The sequence below is a fragment of the Prosopis cineraria genome, unplaced genomic scaffold (genome assembly GCF_029017545.1).
Source record: "Prosopis cineraria cultivar Desert tree isolate PC_DT_omini unplaced genomic scaffold, ASM2901754v1 PC5, whole genome shotgun sequence".
NCBI classification, from domain to species: Eukaryota; Viridiplantae; Streptophyta; class Magnoliopsida; order Fabales; family Fabaceae; genus Prosopis; species Prosopis cineraria.
The window spans coordinates 3934426-3952689 of NW_026555336.1; the positions used below are offsets into that span (position 1 = coordinate 3934426).

The window sequence follows — 18264 nt, forward strand, 5'->3', positions numbered from 1 at the left end:
TAATTTTAGAAGGCATTGATTTGGGAGCTGTTGAAAGGAGGGAATGGTGGTCACATGATCACTGATTATGGAGACTTATTCTCAAACAGTAAGTTTTGCATAAATTGGGGGATTTAGTAAATTCTGTGCTATTTTTGTGTATATTGAAAGTTGATTTTAACTCCTTTAAAAATTGAGAGATGTTCTATATTTCAATGGAAACATGAAAAATTGATTAGTGGTTGGTTGATGTTAAATTTTACACTCGTGGTTGGTTGGTGTAAATTTTGATGACTAAATATTGTCAAGTTTTTGTCATGTATTGTTTTAATTACAATTCCTATAATTAACCTGTTAGTTTTTTATATTCTCATACAATTAATTTTTATATAGTATAATGAATAACAATAAGTCAAAAGCTTTATGGGATAGAAGAAATACTAGAATATTTATTGACATTTGTTTGGACCAAGCTTGAAAAATTGCAAAGAAATGGTGGTAGTTTCACTAAAAGATGACTTAGTATAATTTCTACCTTCAATGAGAGGATTGGAAAGAAATATGGCAGATAACAATTCAAGAATAAGTGGGATAATATGAGAAAAGAGAGGGTACTATGGAATAAGTTGGTTTCAAGTGAGACAGGATTGGGTTGGGATTACCCAAACAATAATGTGAATGCTCTAGATGATTGGTGGGAGAAAAAGATATTGGTATGATGTTATTATATGAGGCTTTATATTATTCTATTTATTTGTGTATCATGTAATATTATTGGTAATTTATGTGCAGGAAAATCCATTATACGAGAAATTTAAAAATAAAGGATTACTATTTGCTAATGAATTAACTGAGTTGTTCCAAGGTACCACCGCTTATAGACCTAAAGCATGGGCATCGTCAAGTAGAGTTTTGCCTAATATTTACAATAGGAATAAAGGTGAGGACGAAGATGTGTATAAGCCAGATATGGAAAATAAGGGTATTAATTGAAAGAAGGTTTAGGAGATAGTGATGAGATCTTAGGAACTACTACTGGAGTAAGCGGTGTGAGTTTAATAGGGTAGTTTTAAATGCATCTCAAGGAACCTTAAGTGGAGGCAGTGGTAAAAAGAAGAGGGGCAAAAACAGTAACAGTAGAAAAAAACAAGTTACTTAATACAAGTCAAATAGTTGATACAATGAGTGTGATAGCTCAAATAACAAAGGAAGAATCTCAATAGGCTGAGGAAATATCAATTCTTGAAGTCATGTCTATAGTCAAACAATGGGAAGAAGTTGCAACTGACAAACATGGGTTTCATGATGTATGTCACTCTTCATGTCTCGAGAGGCTAGGGTGATGTTTTTGACAATAAAGGATGACAAAGAGTGTTCTGGAGTGGTTGAGATATGAATGTTATAAAAATGGTTGATTATAAGGGTTCTAAAACTTGTTATGAACATATGATCTTACTTAAAGAGTAGTCTGACATGTTTGTATTATATTGTTGAATTTGACTTATGTAGCCCTTTGAACTATTTATGTACTTTTTATATATGCTATCGAAGTATTACAATATTATGAAAAAATTATTAATATTTTCATAAATAAAGTATTTAGATGTATCTATAATTGAAATTAAGTATACGTGTTATTTATGTATTTGGCTATAGGTAGCAAGTAGCATGGAAGAGTCATCTAAAAAAAGGTTAAAGAGAGCCCAAAAAGTTAGTGCTTTCATTAGGTTGTATGCAACAAAATATTATGTAAAGAGCCACGAACAAATAGTGAATATATAGGGACTTTGTGGGTGAATGAAATTTTAGAAGGATACCCAATTTGTTGCTATGAAATGCTTAGAATGGAACCACATGTGTTTCATCAATTATGTAGTGAATTGACACGGCATAGATTGAAGGATATTAGGTGAATGAGAGTATAGGAGATCATTGCAATAATTTTAAATACAATTGGACATAGGTTGGGAAACATGATGACACAAGAAAGATTTCAACATTCAGGAGAGACTATCCATAGACATTTCCATGAAGTTTTAATGGCTTGCTTAAAACTTACAATTGAATATATCAAGCTGCAAGGCAGGTCCTTTCGTCATATATCAAACAAAATAGAAAATGATAAGTGATATTGACCATTCTTCAAAAATGCCATTAAAGCAATTGATGGCACACATATTCCATGTGTAGTCCCTGCCAATGAAAAATCAAAATATATTGAAAGAAAAGGAATCCTATACAAATGTAATAGTTGTATGTGATTGGGACATGTGCTTTACTTTTGTCTTGGCAGGATGGGAGGGTACTGCACATGATGCTCACATTGTTCAACATGCTTTGACAACTCGATCAATGAACTTTCCACATTTACCTTCAAGTATATTTGTTTGTTCAATTTATTTGTGTTAGACTTTTCAACTTACAGACATTGATAGCAACCTCTTTGTTACAAGCTAAATATTATTTGGTGGATGCTAGCTATCTAACACCAATAGATATCTTGGTCCGTATAGATAGAAACGCTAACATCTTCCTGATTTTAGAAGATCAACTAGATTTGTAAATAATAACAAGATCTTTAATTATTTTCATTTAAGTTTACGATGCATAATAGAAAGAACATTTGAAGTTTGGAAGAACAAGTTTGCAATTTTACACAATATGCCTAGCTATGACTATGATATACAAGTTTATATCGTTGTTGCATCAATGGCAGTACATAATTTCATTAGAAGACACTCTAATTTTGATTCTAATTTTATGCGTCATGAAAGGGAAGATCAAGAAGACCATGAGGATCAAAAAGACCATGACATTGATGAATATTCATCTTTACCATCATCCATACATTTTCATCAACTATGCTAGTATTCATGATATTATTAGGGATCAACTCATATATTATCATCTTTATTAGTTGTTGTAAAATTAATGTTTCTTATTTAAGAATTAAATTTTCTTGTCTTTTATTAAATTTATTTTAATTAAGATATATTTAGTTACTTATTTACATAAATTTAAATGTTAATATTAAAAAATTTAAATTTTTAATTAATTACATATGTAGTTTAAATAATATATTATATTTCTTAAATAAAATGTAATAACTTTAATAATATTAGATACAAATTTATCAATAATTTAATTTTAAAAAAATGTCTTTTATGATAATTTATATAGTTAAAATTAATTCTGAAGAAATTATTTAAACATCTTTAATTTTGTTAAAATTAATTTTAAAAAAATAGTATTCAAATAAATTGCACTATAATATAATTAATTATAATTAAAATCTACCACCTAATTAATTATTATCATAATTTATTATATTCAAAATCCAAACGAGCACATAATTGAATCCCATATATATCTCCAGTTTTATGTCCCACGATGATAATTTTGTGTTTGTGTGATGAGAGAGAGAGAGAGAGAGAGAGAGAGAGAGAGAGAGAGAGAGAGAGAGAGAGAGAGAGAGAGAGAGAGAGAGAGAGTAACGATCAATTATCCACGAGTTGTCATGGTTTGGACATTAGCTTTTTTCCAAGCTTCTATATAATTACTGTAATGTTTGGCCACCATTGGTTGATTCCTCAATATCCGACGTCTCGGCAACTTATCCACAAATCAAATCTCTGGAGCTTGTGAGCCATCGTCTCACACACGCACACACTCTTGATATATGTTGTGACATGTTGTGACAACCATATTATATAATAATTAACATTTATTTTTGACGAGAATTTTAAAGCCTAAATAAGAAATAAGTTTTTGTAGTGTAACTTTTTATTTTGTCCCACAGAGTTCTAATTTAAGGCTTCATATAACTAATATCAAATCTCTTTCACCTGACCTGACTATCATTCATTATCAGTAGTTATATGCAGTGCGTGCGTGCGTAAGTTCGCATTTTGGGAGGTGATAATAGAATAGTACTGTTTTATGTTCCTCAAAGGTACCTAACATCTTTAGATTGTATGAGTATAGAGATGAACCGTAACTCATATTCATTCTCTGTCTGTCTCTATCTCAATGTATATATGTATACATAAATCTAAATATAAAAGATTTAACTTGCAACGAAGTCCCGCCATGTTGAATAATGTAAGGAACATACAGATTCTCGCTACACTAGAATCATCCACAGAGCTGATATTACTTTTAGATTACATATAAATATTTCTAACTTTCATGATATTTGTGTGCATGTCTGCGTATCAGATAAGTTTTAGTAAGAGAGAAAGAAGGTTGCATGATTTCTTGTTTTGCTACAATATTGGGTGTGTGACTGTGTGTGTGAATTTGAAGTCATTTGCATTAGCGATGGATGAAAGGCCCATCAAATTATGGATCCTGTTAATTAGAAATTGGGCCTCTTAATTAATTATAAATAAGACTTAGATTGATTATTAACAAAGATGGACCCAAAAGACAAAAGATAAAGAAGGTCAACAAAAAAACAAAAACAAATGTATTTTATGGGTTTCACACTTAGGCCGATCGATAATATTGCTCGCAGTGTGAAACTTTCTTAAATTCACTAACTCAGGATAATGGAATATAAAAGTTATATAATCACATATATCTGTAAAAAAATTCGAGCAAGTAATATTTATTTTTCTTCATTTACTTCATTGTGTCTAAAAATTTTAGATATTGTGCTCATATATATTTTTTTGACCAACAATAAGTTTATTTCGTGCGCATATATATTTAATCTTTGACATTTAATAATAACTATCTTCAATTTTTAAATTTACACAAGTCATTTTTGTTGTTAATCAGCCTGTTGTTTAACAAATAAAATTAATACATCAAATATTATCTACATATGAATTTTTTAAAAACAATTATTTGCGTGAAATTTAAATTTCGGGGGATTAATTATTTACATCAAACCAATATTAGTATATAATGTAAAATTCATAACTACACTATTCACAAATCATTAACATTGAGGCTCATTTTTTAATTTGACTTCATACACAATACTATAAAAGGAGTTTAGTTGTCGTGCTGATGTTTCTTATATGTATCATGTTTTTTTTCAGATATGCTAATTATAAACATGACAATTTTTTAATTCAATAAACTTTAAAATTTTAAAATATCAAAGTTAATAAATAGAATACAAAAAAGGTCCCGGAATATAAGAAATCTTCCGTCAAAGATCCAAATTAAATAATTTTGGTTATTAAAAGTTGGAGTTGGATGATGGAGAGCAAAATTATGGTCCACGTCCACCTCAAAAGTGATTTTCTCTGTGGGGGCAATGGATAGTGACAAAATCAACATCTCCGTACAAAACAAACAGATCATGTTGAAGCACTTCTGATATATTAAACATTTCTCTAGAGAATGAGAAAAGTGGGTTCTACACGGCGAACATAATTAGCGATGATTAATCAGCATGTGGAAGCCTCCATCTATTTCAAAGATCACGATGCTGGATTTTATTTGTCGTCGTTGGATTGCACAAATTACAAAATCAAGTGATGGCGATTTATGCTGGCAAAAACGTATGTGAACACTCCTAATAGATTTGAATCTGGCTAGGGGTGTGCACATTCACTCACTTAATTAGTGTCTTAATTATAATTATTAAATTTTATTAACATTTAAAAATTATTAAGATATATTTTTTTAAAAAATTCAAAACAATACTTATGATCAGAGCAACCCTCGGTACATCATCCTCTTTAAAAATTCAGAACAACCATTAATTTCTTGATTAACTAAATAATGGATTGAAAGTATATAAATTCAACATAAGTCTTATCAAATTGACTTGGGTAGTTTTTGAATTTGGATTTTACATTTAAAATCTTGCATTTCTAGCTATCAAAAAAAAAAAAGAATCTTGCATTTCAAATGTCAAAATGTGTATATTTAAAATTCTTTATTTGGGTAATTTAAAATATTTCAAATGGCCTTCCTCTTCAGGGATATGGCAAGATCATTTTCAGCCATGTAAAAAGGGCACATAATATGGATGCTGGCATTTTAGCTAGATTTTCTTATAATATGGTTCATAGTTTTTATCTCATTGATCATCATCCATCTCCTAATCTAGGTTGGAAGATGACAATGTAACATCTTAAGTTTTTAAACTGGGAATTATTATTGTTTCTAAGGGTAATTTGATCAAATCAGATAAATTATTGCTTGATGGTGTTTTTGGGAGACTAATGTGGTTTTTGGATCATTGGACAACCTTAGAAAAAAGCTAGGTTGAAGTTCTAGCGGGTCATGGCAAGGAGGAAAGTTTAAATTGTGGTGAGACTTTGTGCCATGCATCACAGTGGACGTGTCAATAGGCCACGACGCATGTACAAAATCAACTTTTATCAGTTCATGAAATCAAATAGAAAATCAAAAGTAAGATAAGAGAAATTGAATGGAGGTGACAAGAAACGGGGTCGGTGACTGCTGGGGCATGACCTCTGGACCATTTTGAATGCATTTAGAACTTGAATCTTCATTGGGTAAGTTTTATATTCCCTCTCCCTTCTCTTTATGTAAAATTTCTGACTTTTAGGGCAAATAGGGGCTTTGATATCGATTTCCTTGGGTTTAGATCAAACCTATTACCTTAGATAAGGTCTTGCGGAGTTAAATCAAGCTTTTAACCTTAGGTTTATGAGTTTTATGATAATTTGAGATTTTTGGTTAGGGTTTAAATGAACCTTATATGAGAAATTAAGGTTTTTATACAATATGAATAGTTGGATGATGATTTTGGCATACTTGGATGTTTGATACGACTATTAGAGTGTTTTGAAAGGGTTAGCGTTGTTAAACAAGGAATTTGAGAGTTTTAGGTACATGGAATCTAGTGATTTCAGGAATTAATTGGAGTGATAATTGATAATTATTATTTAACTATCTAGAGTAAGTGTTGCTCGAGCCTTATCATGCATATAGAATGTATGAAGCTAACATTGAACTACGATAATCTTTTTATGGCAAAGGGTTGAGATAATAAAATAATTTACACTTATTGATTATATTACTGAACTATTTGTGAGTAGATAATTATATTTATTTACATGTATTTTAAAAGCTTAGCATATTGCGGAAGATGATTTTTTTTGTGCATTAAAAGCTACTTTTAAAATAATAAAGATTTTTAGAGTCCTTATGTAAGAAAAATCATAATTTTTCACAATTGTGTGAAATGTATGGAAGTATGAGCATGATCATGTTATGGGGAGTTCACCCGTAGGGAAGGAGTAGTAGAAGTTCATATAGCATGTATCTCTTTATGTCTAGTGAGGGACGATATTAGAAATTATCCCCTTAATATCCATACAGGATACATCATTGGAGAGTGACGCTCCTTAGCATCAGTGATGTGGTGTTAAAGTAATGACATCTCGATTTATGTGAAATAGAGGGAGACTATAGTCTGGAAGTGAGATGGGACAACTTTAGCCGGGTGATCTTATCATTAAAGGTGAGCTTGGACCATTGTAAATGTATACTTGGTTGAAGAGCCTATGATTTTAGTTGAGGTGATATGGAGGCTCGGATGGTAGTATGATCATGCTAGTGGTAAATGACTTATGTTTATGAAAAGGATATATTGAATATGCTAAAGGAGTTTTTTAAATTATTTTAGCTTTACTCATTTTCAGTTGTGTATATTAATTGATAATAGTAAATTATTCTATTACCGAGATATTTATCTCACCCCGTGATTATATTTTACAAGTGAGGGCTTTGGAAAAAGCAAGGGGAAGGAAGGGGCAACCAGAGAGTGAAAAACTCATTTGTATAGCTCTTCTCCTTGTCATTTTACATGTTATACACTTGGTTTTTGATACCAAATAGTGCATATTAGGGTTTGTTTTTGGTTTTTAGCTATATTTCATACATTGACTTCATAAACCCTAATAATGCTAATTGGTGGTTGTTTTGAGACTTTAAGATGCTTGATTGGATTTTTGAGCTAAATTCTCATTTTCTTCCTTTTTAATGTTCTTTTTAAAATTTATTTAGTTTTGTGTTTTTATTTTCAGATTTTTATGAGGGCAATTTTGGAATCAAGGAGCAAAGACTTGGTCAACAATTTTGGAGAAGTCAAGAGCACATGAAAGGGCTGAATGGTGTCATTTCTAGATTTAATTAATGTTGAGTTGGCAAGCCTAATTTCAAAAATTCATTGAGGAAATTAAATAAATAATGGGCAAGTCAAGAGCACATGTGCGTGAGGTATTGAAGCTGATCCAAGAATTCACTACATGACATCATCATGACTCATCATGAGAAATGAGAGCAATTTAGGCGTGCATTGAAGTTGATCCAAGGGAAATATTAAGATGACATCATCATGATGCAAGGGAGAAGCAATTTAGGGGTGAATCATTTTTGAAATGCATGAAAATTCACATGGAAATGAGCCAGTTGAGAGAGTCACGTTTTTGCCCATGCATCAAGTCACATTTCCCATGCTCATTCAATCAGTTCATGAGGCGCCGGATTCAACATGAATTTTAGCCAAATTAATTCCATTTTCTAGTTGAAAATTAACCAACTTTAGATCTGAACTTTTCTTATTTTTATCACCATTCACTTTGGTTTTATCACCTTCACATTATTCACACATATATAATCTTAGTTTTTAGATTAGAGCCTCAAAATTCAGATCCCACACTCTCTCTTCAGCCATATTTTTCTCTCAATTTTCGTTCATATTCTCTTTTCATTTTTCCAGATCCAGTTCTATCATCTTCTTGATCAGTTTCACACTATTTTCTCATCCTCTCACTGTCCAGATCATTTCTTCTCCTTCTTCCTTCAATCACGTTCAGTTTTTCATCCATTCTCCTCCAGATTTTCATCCATTATATCCTTCTCTCCATAAATTCGTCCAGCACACATCTATTTCCAGATTTCATCTTCATCTTCATATATTCATGGAGGCTTCTCAAGTTCTGATTCAAGTGAAGAGGAAAAGCATGAGTGGCTGACTCTCCTTTGAGTTTTAAGAAAGATGAACCTATGATTTGAGTATTTCAAATTTGCCTTCTTAATGTGTAATTTTAATTCTATAATTTCTTCTATTTTCTTCAAGGATTCAAAATTCTAGTTCAAGTTGGATTATGATTTTGATTCCAATTACATGTTAGATTGAAGTTGTGGATGTTGGATTGAGATTTTATATTGTGTTTCAGTTTAGGAATTTATTAATTCATTTGAGTGTTCTTGAATGTGTTCATATGTTCTTAATATTCTTGTTTAGATTTATTCATATTTCAAGTTAGATCTATATGTGTTTATATGAATTTGGTTTGAGAAGTTTTTATGCCATTCAATTTGGTTTGAATTGATTGGCCAAGAACAAGGCTGAATTACATTGTTAATTTCATTCTACTTGGCTTAGATTTATAGTGATCATTGGATGCAATGTTTCACAACACTTTAAATGTTTTAAAGTGTTTTTCATTAAGCTAATTGTCATTACATGTGTGGTTGGAAATCTAGAATTCAAGGATTATCGTGGGGGATTCTAGCTTGAGCTCATCATCTCATTCATTTACATCAACACATTCAAATTAGAAAATTATAAACAAATTCTTAACAATTTAGATAGTAGCAGAATCATATCACCACTCTTTTAATTTGTAGACAATTGAACCCTAATTTGTGTGCATTTCTCTCTTGGGAGATGACCTAGAATGCTCATAACTACATTCTAGTTTTATTTGATAGCCTAAAGCAACTTAGGGTTACATCAATTGGTGTCGTTGTCGGGGAGCAACTAGCCATACTAATTGTGGTTTCAATTGCTGTTTTTAATTTGTGTTCATTTATGTTAAATCTGAAATTTGTGACTGTGGTGGCTAGCACATGTAATTGAGAACTTGATCTCTTTGTTGATCTTGTTTGCTGCTGGATTTAGCCATTAAGTCATTGATTTTAGGCGTGAGTTCTAAATCCATCAAGTAAGCTTAAGTGCCAGCAAGTTGTGAGAATTTGCTCTGCCCAGAAATTTTGCATGAAATTTAGAGAGCTATAATTTTCACTGAAAATATCATTTTGAGATGATTCTTATTTCATTGTGTTCCTGGTTATCTTAGAAACATTTTTTCTGTTGAATAAAATTTCTAATTCGGCCATTAAGTTAGTTGAATTGTTGCTTGACTGAAACAGGTTTCATTGGAATTTCCAATGCTGCAGACCCTAATTTTTTTTCTTGAAAATTGGAATGTATAACCTTCTGTGTGTTAAAAGTTTCAGGTAAAAATTTCAGCTCAATTTGATTCAGGACTAGAGTTGTGCACTGAACAAGCATATAAGGTCCATTGCTGACTCCCAGTGACACTCCAGGCAGACAAGGCTAATTTTGGATGAGCATATCTTTCTCTCTACTTGGAAATTTTTTTTATAAAAATTCATTCATTTAATTCAGTGTTTTATCTTTAATTTTTTAGTTTTTATTTTTTTTCTAATTTTGTCTTTTTCATGTTCAAAAAAATTTTACAAAAATACTGCCTCAGTGTGTTCAATTCTCCTAGTTTTCAAAATTTTTGCCTATTTTTGAATTTTTGATTTTTCTTCGGTCCAGGGCTATTTCTGTGGTGTTATGAGCTTTATATTTCTTTTATGACTTTCAAAGAACTTGGTGAAAATTATATCAAATTTAGAGATCAATACTTAGAGTTCTTAGCATCTTCTTCTCTTCCAAACACTATAGTTGATAATTCTGTGATCTAGGACAGTATGGCTAATAGATTTCACGCTAATGAACATGAAATACCTGCTAGGAGGAGTATTAGAGAGATGGTAGTACCCACTGACATATTTAGACCTAGTAGTTTGTTTTTAAATTTATAAGAACAAAATGAGTATGAAATCAAACCTTCATTGATTAATGCTTTGCCAAAATTTCATGGCCTTGCAAGTGAGGATCCTAATAGGCATCTCGAAATACTTGAGAGGGTTTATTCAACCATAAAGCCTCCCACAGAAAATTTGTAGAATTTGATGCTCAAGGTCTTTTATTTTACTCTTAAGGACAAAGCAATCACATGGTTTAATACTCTTGCCACAAGGACCATCAATTCTTGGGTGGAGATGCGAAATTGCTTTCTTAAAAAATATTTTCCAGCAACCAATTATTCTCAACTAAGGAAGCAAATCATGGGGATTCAACAACACCCTCAAGAATCTCTTTGAGTATTGGATGAGGTTTCTTGAGTTGCTTGCAAAGTGTCCATACCTAAATGTGGGCAAGGAGTTCCTTATTGATTATTTCCATGTGGGGTTGCAAATTCATGATAGAGAGACCATAGATGCTGCTGTAAATGGCTCTCTATTAGATCTTCCATCGGATAATGCATGAACCTTGTTGGAAAAGCTTGCAAATAATAACCAACAATATAGCTCAAGAGATGCAAGGGGTGTTCACCAAGTGGGCCAATCTTCTATTGATAATTCCCAATTGGAGGATACCTACCCTCAATTGGATTTTCTAAAGATGTCTATCTCCAATCCTCCACAAGCTCAAATTGCTTCTATGTCTAATGCTGTAGTGGCTCCTATTTGTGGTATATGCAATTCCACAATGCATGTCACTTCTAATTGCATGCATGCTCAAGATGTTGGGGCTGTGCATTAACAACAAAGGCCCTACAATTATCAACATAATCAAGGGGCAAGGAACAATTTTGAGGTTAACTATAGGAGCACCTGTAACCCAACTTGGAGGTAACACCCTAACTTTAGCTATAAGGGTAACCAAGAGGTTGTGCAAGCTAAGAATTCTCAAGTGATCCCTATTCAAGATGGTGAGAGTGATAAACAAATGTATTCCTACCTTGAGAGGATGAGTGATGCTATGTTTTCTATGGGCCAAAAGTTTGATTCTCATGTGTCTGGGGTAGAATCAAAAATGGACATGATGCTTAAGAGGCTAGATAATCTTGAATCGAAACAATAAAGCACTGATTTGGTGGTGCAACAATTTGGGAATTCAAATAGCATTAGCCAAGCTCAAGGAAGTGGAAAGCTCCCAACTCAACCTGTCATCAATCCAAAGAGCCTTAGTGCAATTAAGTTGAGGAGTGGAAGAGTTCTTGAAGCCATTTCAAGTGCCTCAAACCATGGTAACAGCAAGCCTAATGAGGTTATCTCAAGGAATTCCCTAATTTGTGAAGGAAGTCTACTTTCTCTTGATGATCCACGTGATTCCACTTGTTGTGATAGCAAGTTAAATGTGCATCCAAGTGCCTCACACAGCCTCAAGAACACGCCTCTTATTTCTCTAAGTCCTCAAGTGATTGATGATGAGGATGACTCTATTAAAGAGATTGTAGTTGAGGATGCAAATGGGGTAAGATCAGCCTTGAATGCTCAAGCAAAAGAGGCAAATTGAGCTCAAATCAAGGCTAAGATAGTGCTAGAACAGCCACGATTCATCCTTTTTCTAAGGAAAATGAAAATGATTCAAGCAAGCCTAAGGAGAAAGAGGTGTTGGGAAGAAGAGAGCCTTTGAAAGAATATCAAATTGGGGACCCTATTCCAAGGGATATGGTCATTCCCTAAGGCCTTGACTAGATTTGCTAAGAAGGGGTAAGAAGAAGATAGGCATGATGTGTTTGATATGGTGAAGAATGTAGAAGTGAACATACCACTTCTTGACATGATAAAAAATATACCTAAGTGTGCAAAGTTTTTAAAGGAGTTGTGCACTAATAAAAGGGGATTCAAACCATTGGCTACAGTTCAAATGAGTCCTAATATTAGTGCTGTCTTCAAGCCATAATTCCCTCTAAAGTGTAGAGATCCGGGGGCATGTACCATTCCTTATCAAATAGGGAATGTGTTTGTTCAAGAAGCCTTGATTGACTTAGGGGCAGCCATCAATGTGATGCCCACTCACATTTATTCTTCCCTTAATCTTGGTGGTCTTCAAGATTGTAGTGTCATTTTACAACTAGCCGGCTGAAGCACTAGGAAGCCCAAGGGATTCTTGGAAGACATCTTAGTGAAGGTTAAGGACTTGGTTTTTCTAGCAGATTTTTATGTCTTGGATATGCAAGAAGGAGGCCAAGGCACACTCATTCTTTAGAGACCTTTTATGATGACATCAAGTGCCATATTGAACATGAGGGAAGGTAAACTTACCATAGAGTTTTTAGACAGCAAGATTGAATTTAATATATTTGATAGCTTGAAAAACTCTTATGTTGATTATAGCCTTCATTTTATAGATTGTATTGATGATACACTTGATAGAATCATTGATGAGGTTTCTATGCATCCTAGCTTGGATGATGTTGCATCTTTGTCTAGTTTCACTTGTTTATGCACTCATGACTCTATTTGTGTGAATTGTAATAACATATTGTTAATTTTGTCTAATTTGAAAAATCAAGATGAATTGCATTCATTTGAGCATGTGCATTTGAATGGCAGCACACTTGACATGCCTAACTCATCTACTTGCACTCCATTTGAAGCACTTGTATTGTCTAGTTCTTCACATCACCAAACATATGCTTCCTTGAGTGATTTGCTTGCATTATATGAGTTTGATGATTTGAGTATTAATTCTGGAAATTCTGTTGATTTAGTGATTGAATCAAGTGATGAGAGTGAAATTGCATCTAATGATGGCCCTAGTTCATCTTTCATATGTCATATTGAATCACATCATTTGATTTCTTCTAGTCAATTTAATTCTAAAATTTTTGACAGCTTTGATCTTTTGTGCCTAATCATTCTCCAAGGTTAGAGGAGTGTTTTACTTGTGATGTTTCAAGTTTAGGGACACTTAAAAAGCATTAATAAAGTGATTTTAGGGCTGTTAATGATCTAAGGGGCGCGTAAATTGGTGCTGAAAGTCTAAAATCAGATCTGACCAAAATGGGAATTAATTTTGGTGTAAGGAAATCAGATCTAGATGTAAGGCACAAAGTTAGAACAAAGCAAGTCAATCTGGATGAAATGCATACAGTAGCTGTGAAAGCATTGGACGTGCTACTTAAAGAGGAAGACATGGATCTAGCAAGGCAAATTCAAGTGCAAAAGATCCTTCCAAGCATCATTAAGCCACCCAACCTGGAGTTGAAGCCACTTCCTTCACATCTTAAGTATTCTTACTTAAGAAATGCTCATCAACTTCCTATTATTGTTTCTTCTTCACTAACCCCTATGGAAGAGTCTTTGTTGTGTGATGTAGTAAAGAAAAACATTGAAGCTATTGGATGGACACTTGGAGACATTGCTGGAATTAGCCTTCAAACTTGCACATATTGGATCATGTTGGAGGAAAATGCCAAGGCAATAAGGCAGCCACAAAGGAGGTTGAATCCTCTCATACTTAGTATGGTAAAGAAGGAGGTCACCAAACTTTTGAGTGCAGGTATAATCTATCCTATTAGTGATAGTGAATAGGTATCTCCGGTGCAAGTTGTGCCTAAGAAGAGTAGAATTACTGTAGTAAAGAATGAACATAATTAGTTGATTCCTACTAAGGTATAAAATAGTTAGAGGGTGTGCATTGATTATAGGAGGTTGAATGAGGCAACCAAGAAAGATCATTTTTCTTTTTCATTTATTGATCAAATGTTAGAAAGATTAAAGGGGAAATCTCATTATTGCTTTCTTGATGGATATAGTGGTTATTTTCAGATTTGCATTGATCAGGTTGATCAACATAAAACCACTTTCACTTGCTCATTTGGTACCTTTGCATATAGAAGAATGCCTTTTGGATTGTGTAATGCTCCAGGGACCTTTTAAAGATGCATGTTTGGTATTTTTAGTGATTTTATTGAAAATTGCATGGAAGTGTTCATAGATGATTTCACAATTCATAGGGATTCTTATTCTTCTTGCTTGAAAATCTTGATAAAGTCCTTGCTAGATGTGTGGAGAAGAACTTGGTTTTGAACTTTGAGAAGTGCCATTTTACGGTTGAGCAAGGGATTGTCTTGGGCCACTTAGTTTCAAGCCGTGGCATTAAGGTGGATAAGGCCAAAATTGAAGTGATTTCATCTCTACCCTATCCAACTAATGTCAAGGACTTGAGGTCTTTCCTTGGCCATATGAGTTTTTATAGAAGATTTATTAAAGATTTTTCAAAGATTGCACGTCCCTTATCTCAATTACTTCAAAAAGATGTCAAATTTAAGTTCTCTCCAAGTTATGGAGATGCATTTGATGCTTTGAAGGCTAAGCTTGTTTCCCCTCCTATTTTGAGGAGTCCTAATTGGTTGATCCCATTTGAGATTTCATGTGATGCCTCTAATTTTGTTGTTAGGGCTATGTTGGAACAACGGGAAAATAAGCTACCTTATGTCATTGCATATGCATCTAGGACTTTAGACAAAGCACAATGCAATTACACCACAACTAAAAAAGAATTGTATGCATTAGTGTTTGCTCTTGATAAGTTTAGATCTTACTTGTTGCATTCCAAGGTTGTTTGTTTTATAGATCATGCGGCCTTGAAGTATCTTTTAAAGAAGAAGAACACCAAGCCACGTTTGCTTAGATGGATGCTTCTACTTCAAGAGTTCAATTTAGAGATCATTGATAGGAGTGGAGCAGCAAATCATGTGGCAGATTACTCCATTATGACTCCATTATGGTGAATTTTTCTTTTGATTTTCCTTGTGATGAGTTTAGGGATGAGTCTTTATGTGCTATTTCTTCCCATAATGTTGTTTGGTATTCTGATTTGGTTAATTTATTGGTGCATAATGTGTTTCCAAATGGGATTACTAGACATGCTAGGGAGAAGCTTGCTAGGGAAAGTAGATACTATATTTAGGATTCGCCTACTCTTTGGAGATTATGTAGTGATGGTGTCATTAGGAGATGTATTCCTGATGTTGAGATTAATGATGTGTTAAAGATGTGTCATACTTATGCATGTGGTGGTCATTTTGGGGTTAGGAGGACCGAGCAAAAAGTCTTAGATTGTAGTTTATATTAGCCATCTCTTTTTAAAGATGCACATCAATTTTGCAAAGCATGTCATGCATGTCAACATTTTGGGAGTTTAGGAAAGAGACATGAAATGCCACAGGTGCCCATTATATTTTGTGAGATCTTTGATGTTTGGGGTATGAATTTCATGGGTCCTTTTCCCTCTTCTAATGGTTGTGAATATATATTGCTCTGTATTGATTTTGTTTCTAAGTAGGTTGAGGCTATCCCCACTAGAACTAATGATGCAAAAGTTATGGCAAAATTTCTTTTATCTCAGGTGTTTTACAAGTTTGGCATCCCAAGAGCAATTATCACAGACCAAGGGACACACTTTTACAATAATACTATCTCCTCTTTGCTTTAGAAATATGGTGTTCTACATATGGTGGCAACCCCATATCATCCTCAAACAAATGGGTTGGCTGAGTGTTTAAATACGGAGATCAAGTCTATCCTCCAAAAGATTGTGAGACCGAATAGGAAGGATTGGAGCTCAAGACTTGAGGAGGCTCTTTGGGCATACCAAACCACCTTCAAGACACCCATTGGGATATCTCCATTTAGGTTGGTCTATGGTAAGCAATGTCACCTCCCAGTGGAGATTAAGCACAAAGCCTATTGGGCTGTGAAGGCTTGTGCATTTGGTGAGGAGGGTGTAGCTACCTTTAGGAAGCTCCAACTCTAAGAATTGAAGGAGTTGAGATTAAAAGCATATGAGAGCTCTAAATTGTACAAGGAAAGAGCAAAATTCATTCATGATAAATGTATTTTGAGGAAGCATTTTCAAGTGGGAGATAAAGTGCTAAAGTTCAAGACAAGGCTCAAGCTCATTGGTGGCAAACTTCAATCCAAATAGGAGGGCCCTTACATTTTGAAGGAAATTTTTAACTATAGCACTTTCACCCTTAAAGATCTTCAAAGTGGCTTAACATTCAAGGTAAATGGCCACTTGTGCAAGAAGTTTCATGAGGGTGAATCTTTTATATTGCTTACTGAAATGAGATTCAAAGATCCTCCATAAGTCTTTAAAGGTTATATCTCTCCTTCTTATTTCTTTTTGATTGATTTGATTGGTTCACAAAGCACATAAGTGGAGCACTAATTGGGATATGCTTGCTGTCACATATACAGACATGTGGTACACCATTCTTTGCTTGTGTTTGTGTTTGCAAATATCATTTTGTGTTCAAGTGTGGGGGCAGATGCTTGCTGATTCATTAGGTTTAAAAAAATAATAAATTTTAAAATTTTTCTTTTTCTTTATCCTTCCATGTTAGTTTTTGTTGTTTCTTTGTTTTCCTTTGTTTCCTTTGCTGTTTAGTGATGTTTTTGAAGAAAAAAATTGACCTTTTCTCACACTTTTACATGCTGTATAGATTTGATTTAATTCTTTCCATTATGTGTTTTGCATACATTAGGGACAATGCATTGTTTAAGTGTGGGGGAAAGGGTGTTTTTAGGAAAAAAGAACTTTTGTTTTGTGAGCAATCTTGAGTTTTGAAGATGATCTTAGTGTTTGCATTTGAATTTAAACTCTTGATATGTTGTTTTCTTTAGTTTAAATTTGTTTTGAAGCAAGAAACTATTTGGTTGAGTGTAATTAATTGAGAGAGGCAAGAATAAACCATATGAAAGAGGCCTTCAACTATTGAGAGTTCTATGTTCCTTGGTTTTGTTAATCCTCTAGAACTTATTTTCTCTCTTACTTGAGGCTACACTTGTGCATTGGTTGTAGGGAAAGTGATTATGGCCATCATTAAAGTGCCTAAGGCCTTTTAGCTGATCCTTAATTACTTGATTATCCCTTGCTTAGCCAAATAAAGCCTTCTTTTGTTTTGTCATTTTTAAACACTTAACCCTATTTTGAATAGATTACATGTATTCTCATTTGGTACTTTCAATATGCACTGACTATTTTTAATTAAACGTAGATAACATTTATTGGGATCTATTTCATTCATTCACATTAGCCATACCATTTCATTCTTATGATTAAGGAACATTTCTTGAGTTGCACCCAAATATTAGAAGCTATGCTTAAAAAAACTAAAAAAATGAAAAAAAAAACAAAATTAAGAAACAGCAAGAGAAAAACAAAATAAAGAAAGAAATGATACAAAAGAAAAGAAAGAAAAAAGATTGTAGGAAAAAAAGAAATATATTTAAGAAAAAGAGATCCAAAGTGGATCAAAGAAAAGTAAAAGAAAGAGTTTGAATAAACAAGTTTCCTTAGGTTTGCTATTAGATTCACTTGTTCTTATTTGTAGATTCTCATTTCATCTCATTCTTGGCTATTTAGTCATTCCATCCATGATCTCTCTTATGTTATCTATTTGGTTTAGT

General features: G+C 33.1%; 1 protein-coding gene across 1 annotated transcript; it reads left to right on the forward strand.

Moving 5' to 3' along the window:
- The first annotated feature begins 16303 nt into the window (after window positions 1-16303).
- LOC129311476 (uncharacterized) lies at window positions 16304-16606 on the forward strand. The gene has a single exon (XM_054953801.1). The coding sequence runs from the start codon at window positions 16304-16306 to the stop codon at window positions 16604-16606; it is 303 nt and encodes a 100-aa protein (XP_054809776.1).
- The last annotated feature ends 1658 nt before the right edge of the window (window positions 16607-18264 follow it).

Coding starts and splice junctions, on each gene's coding strand:
- LOC129311476 (XM_054953801.1), top strand. CDS start 16,304: ATGGTGGCAACCCCATATCATCCTCAAACAAATGGGTTGGCTGAGTGT.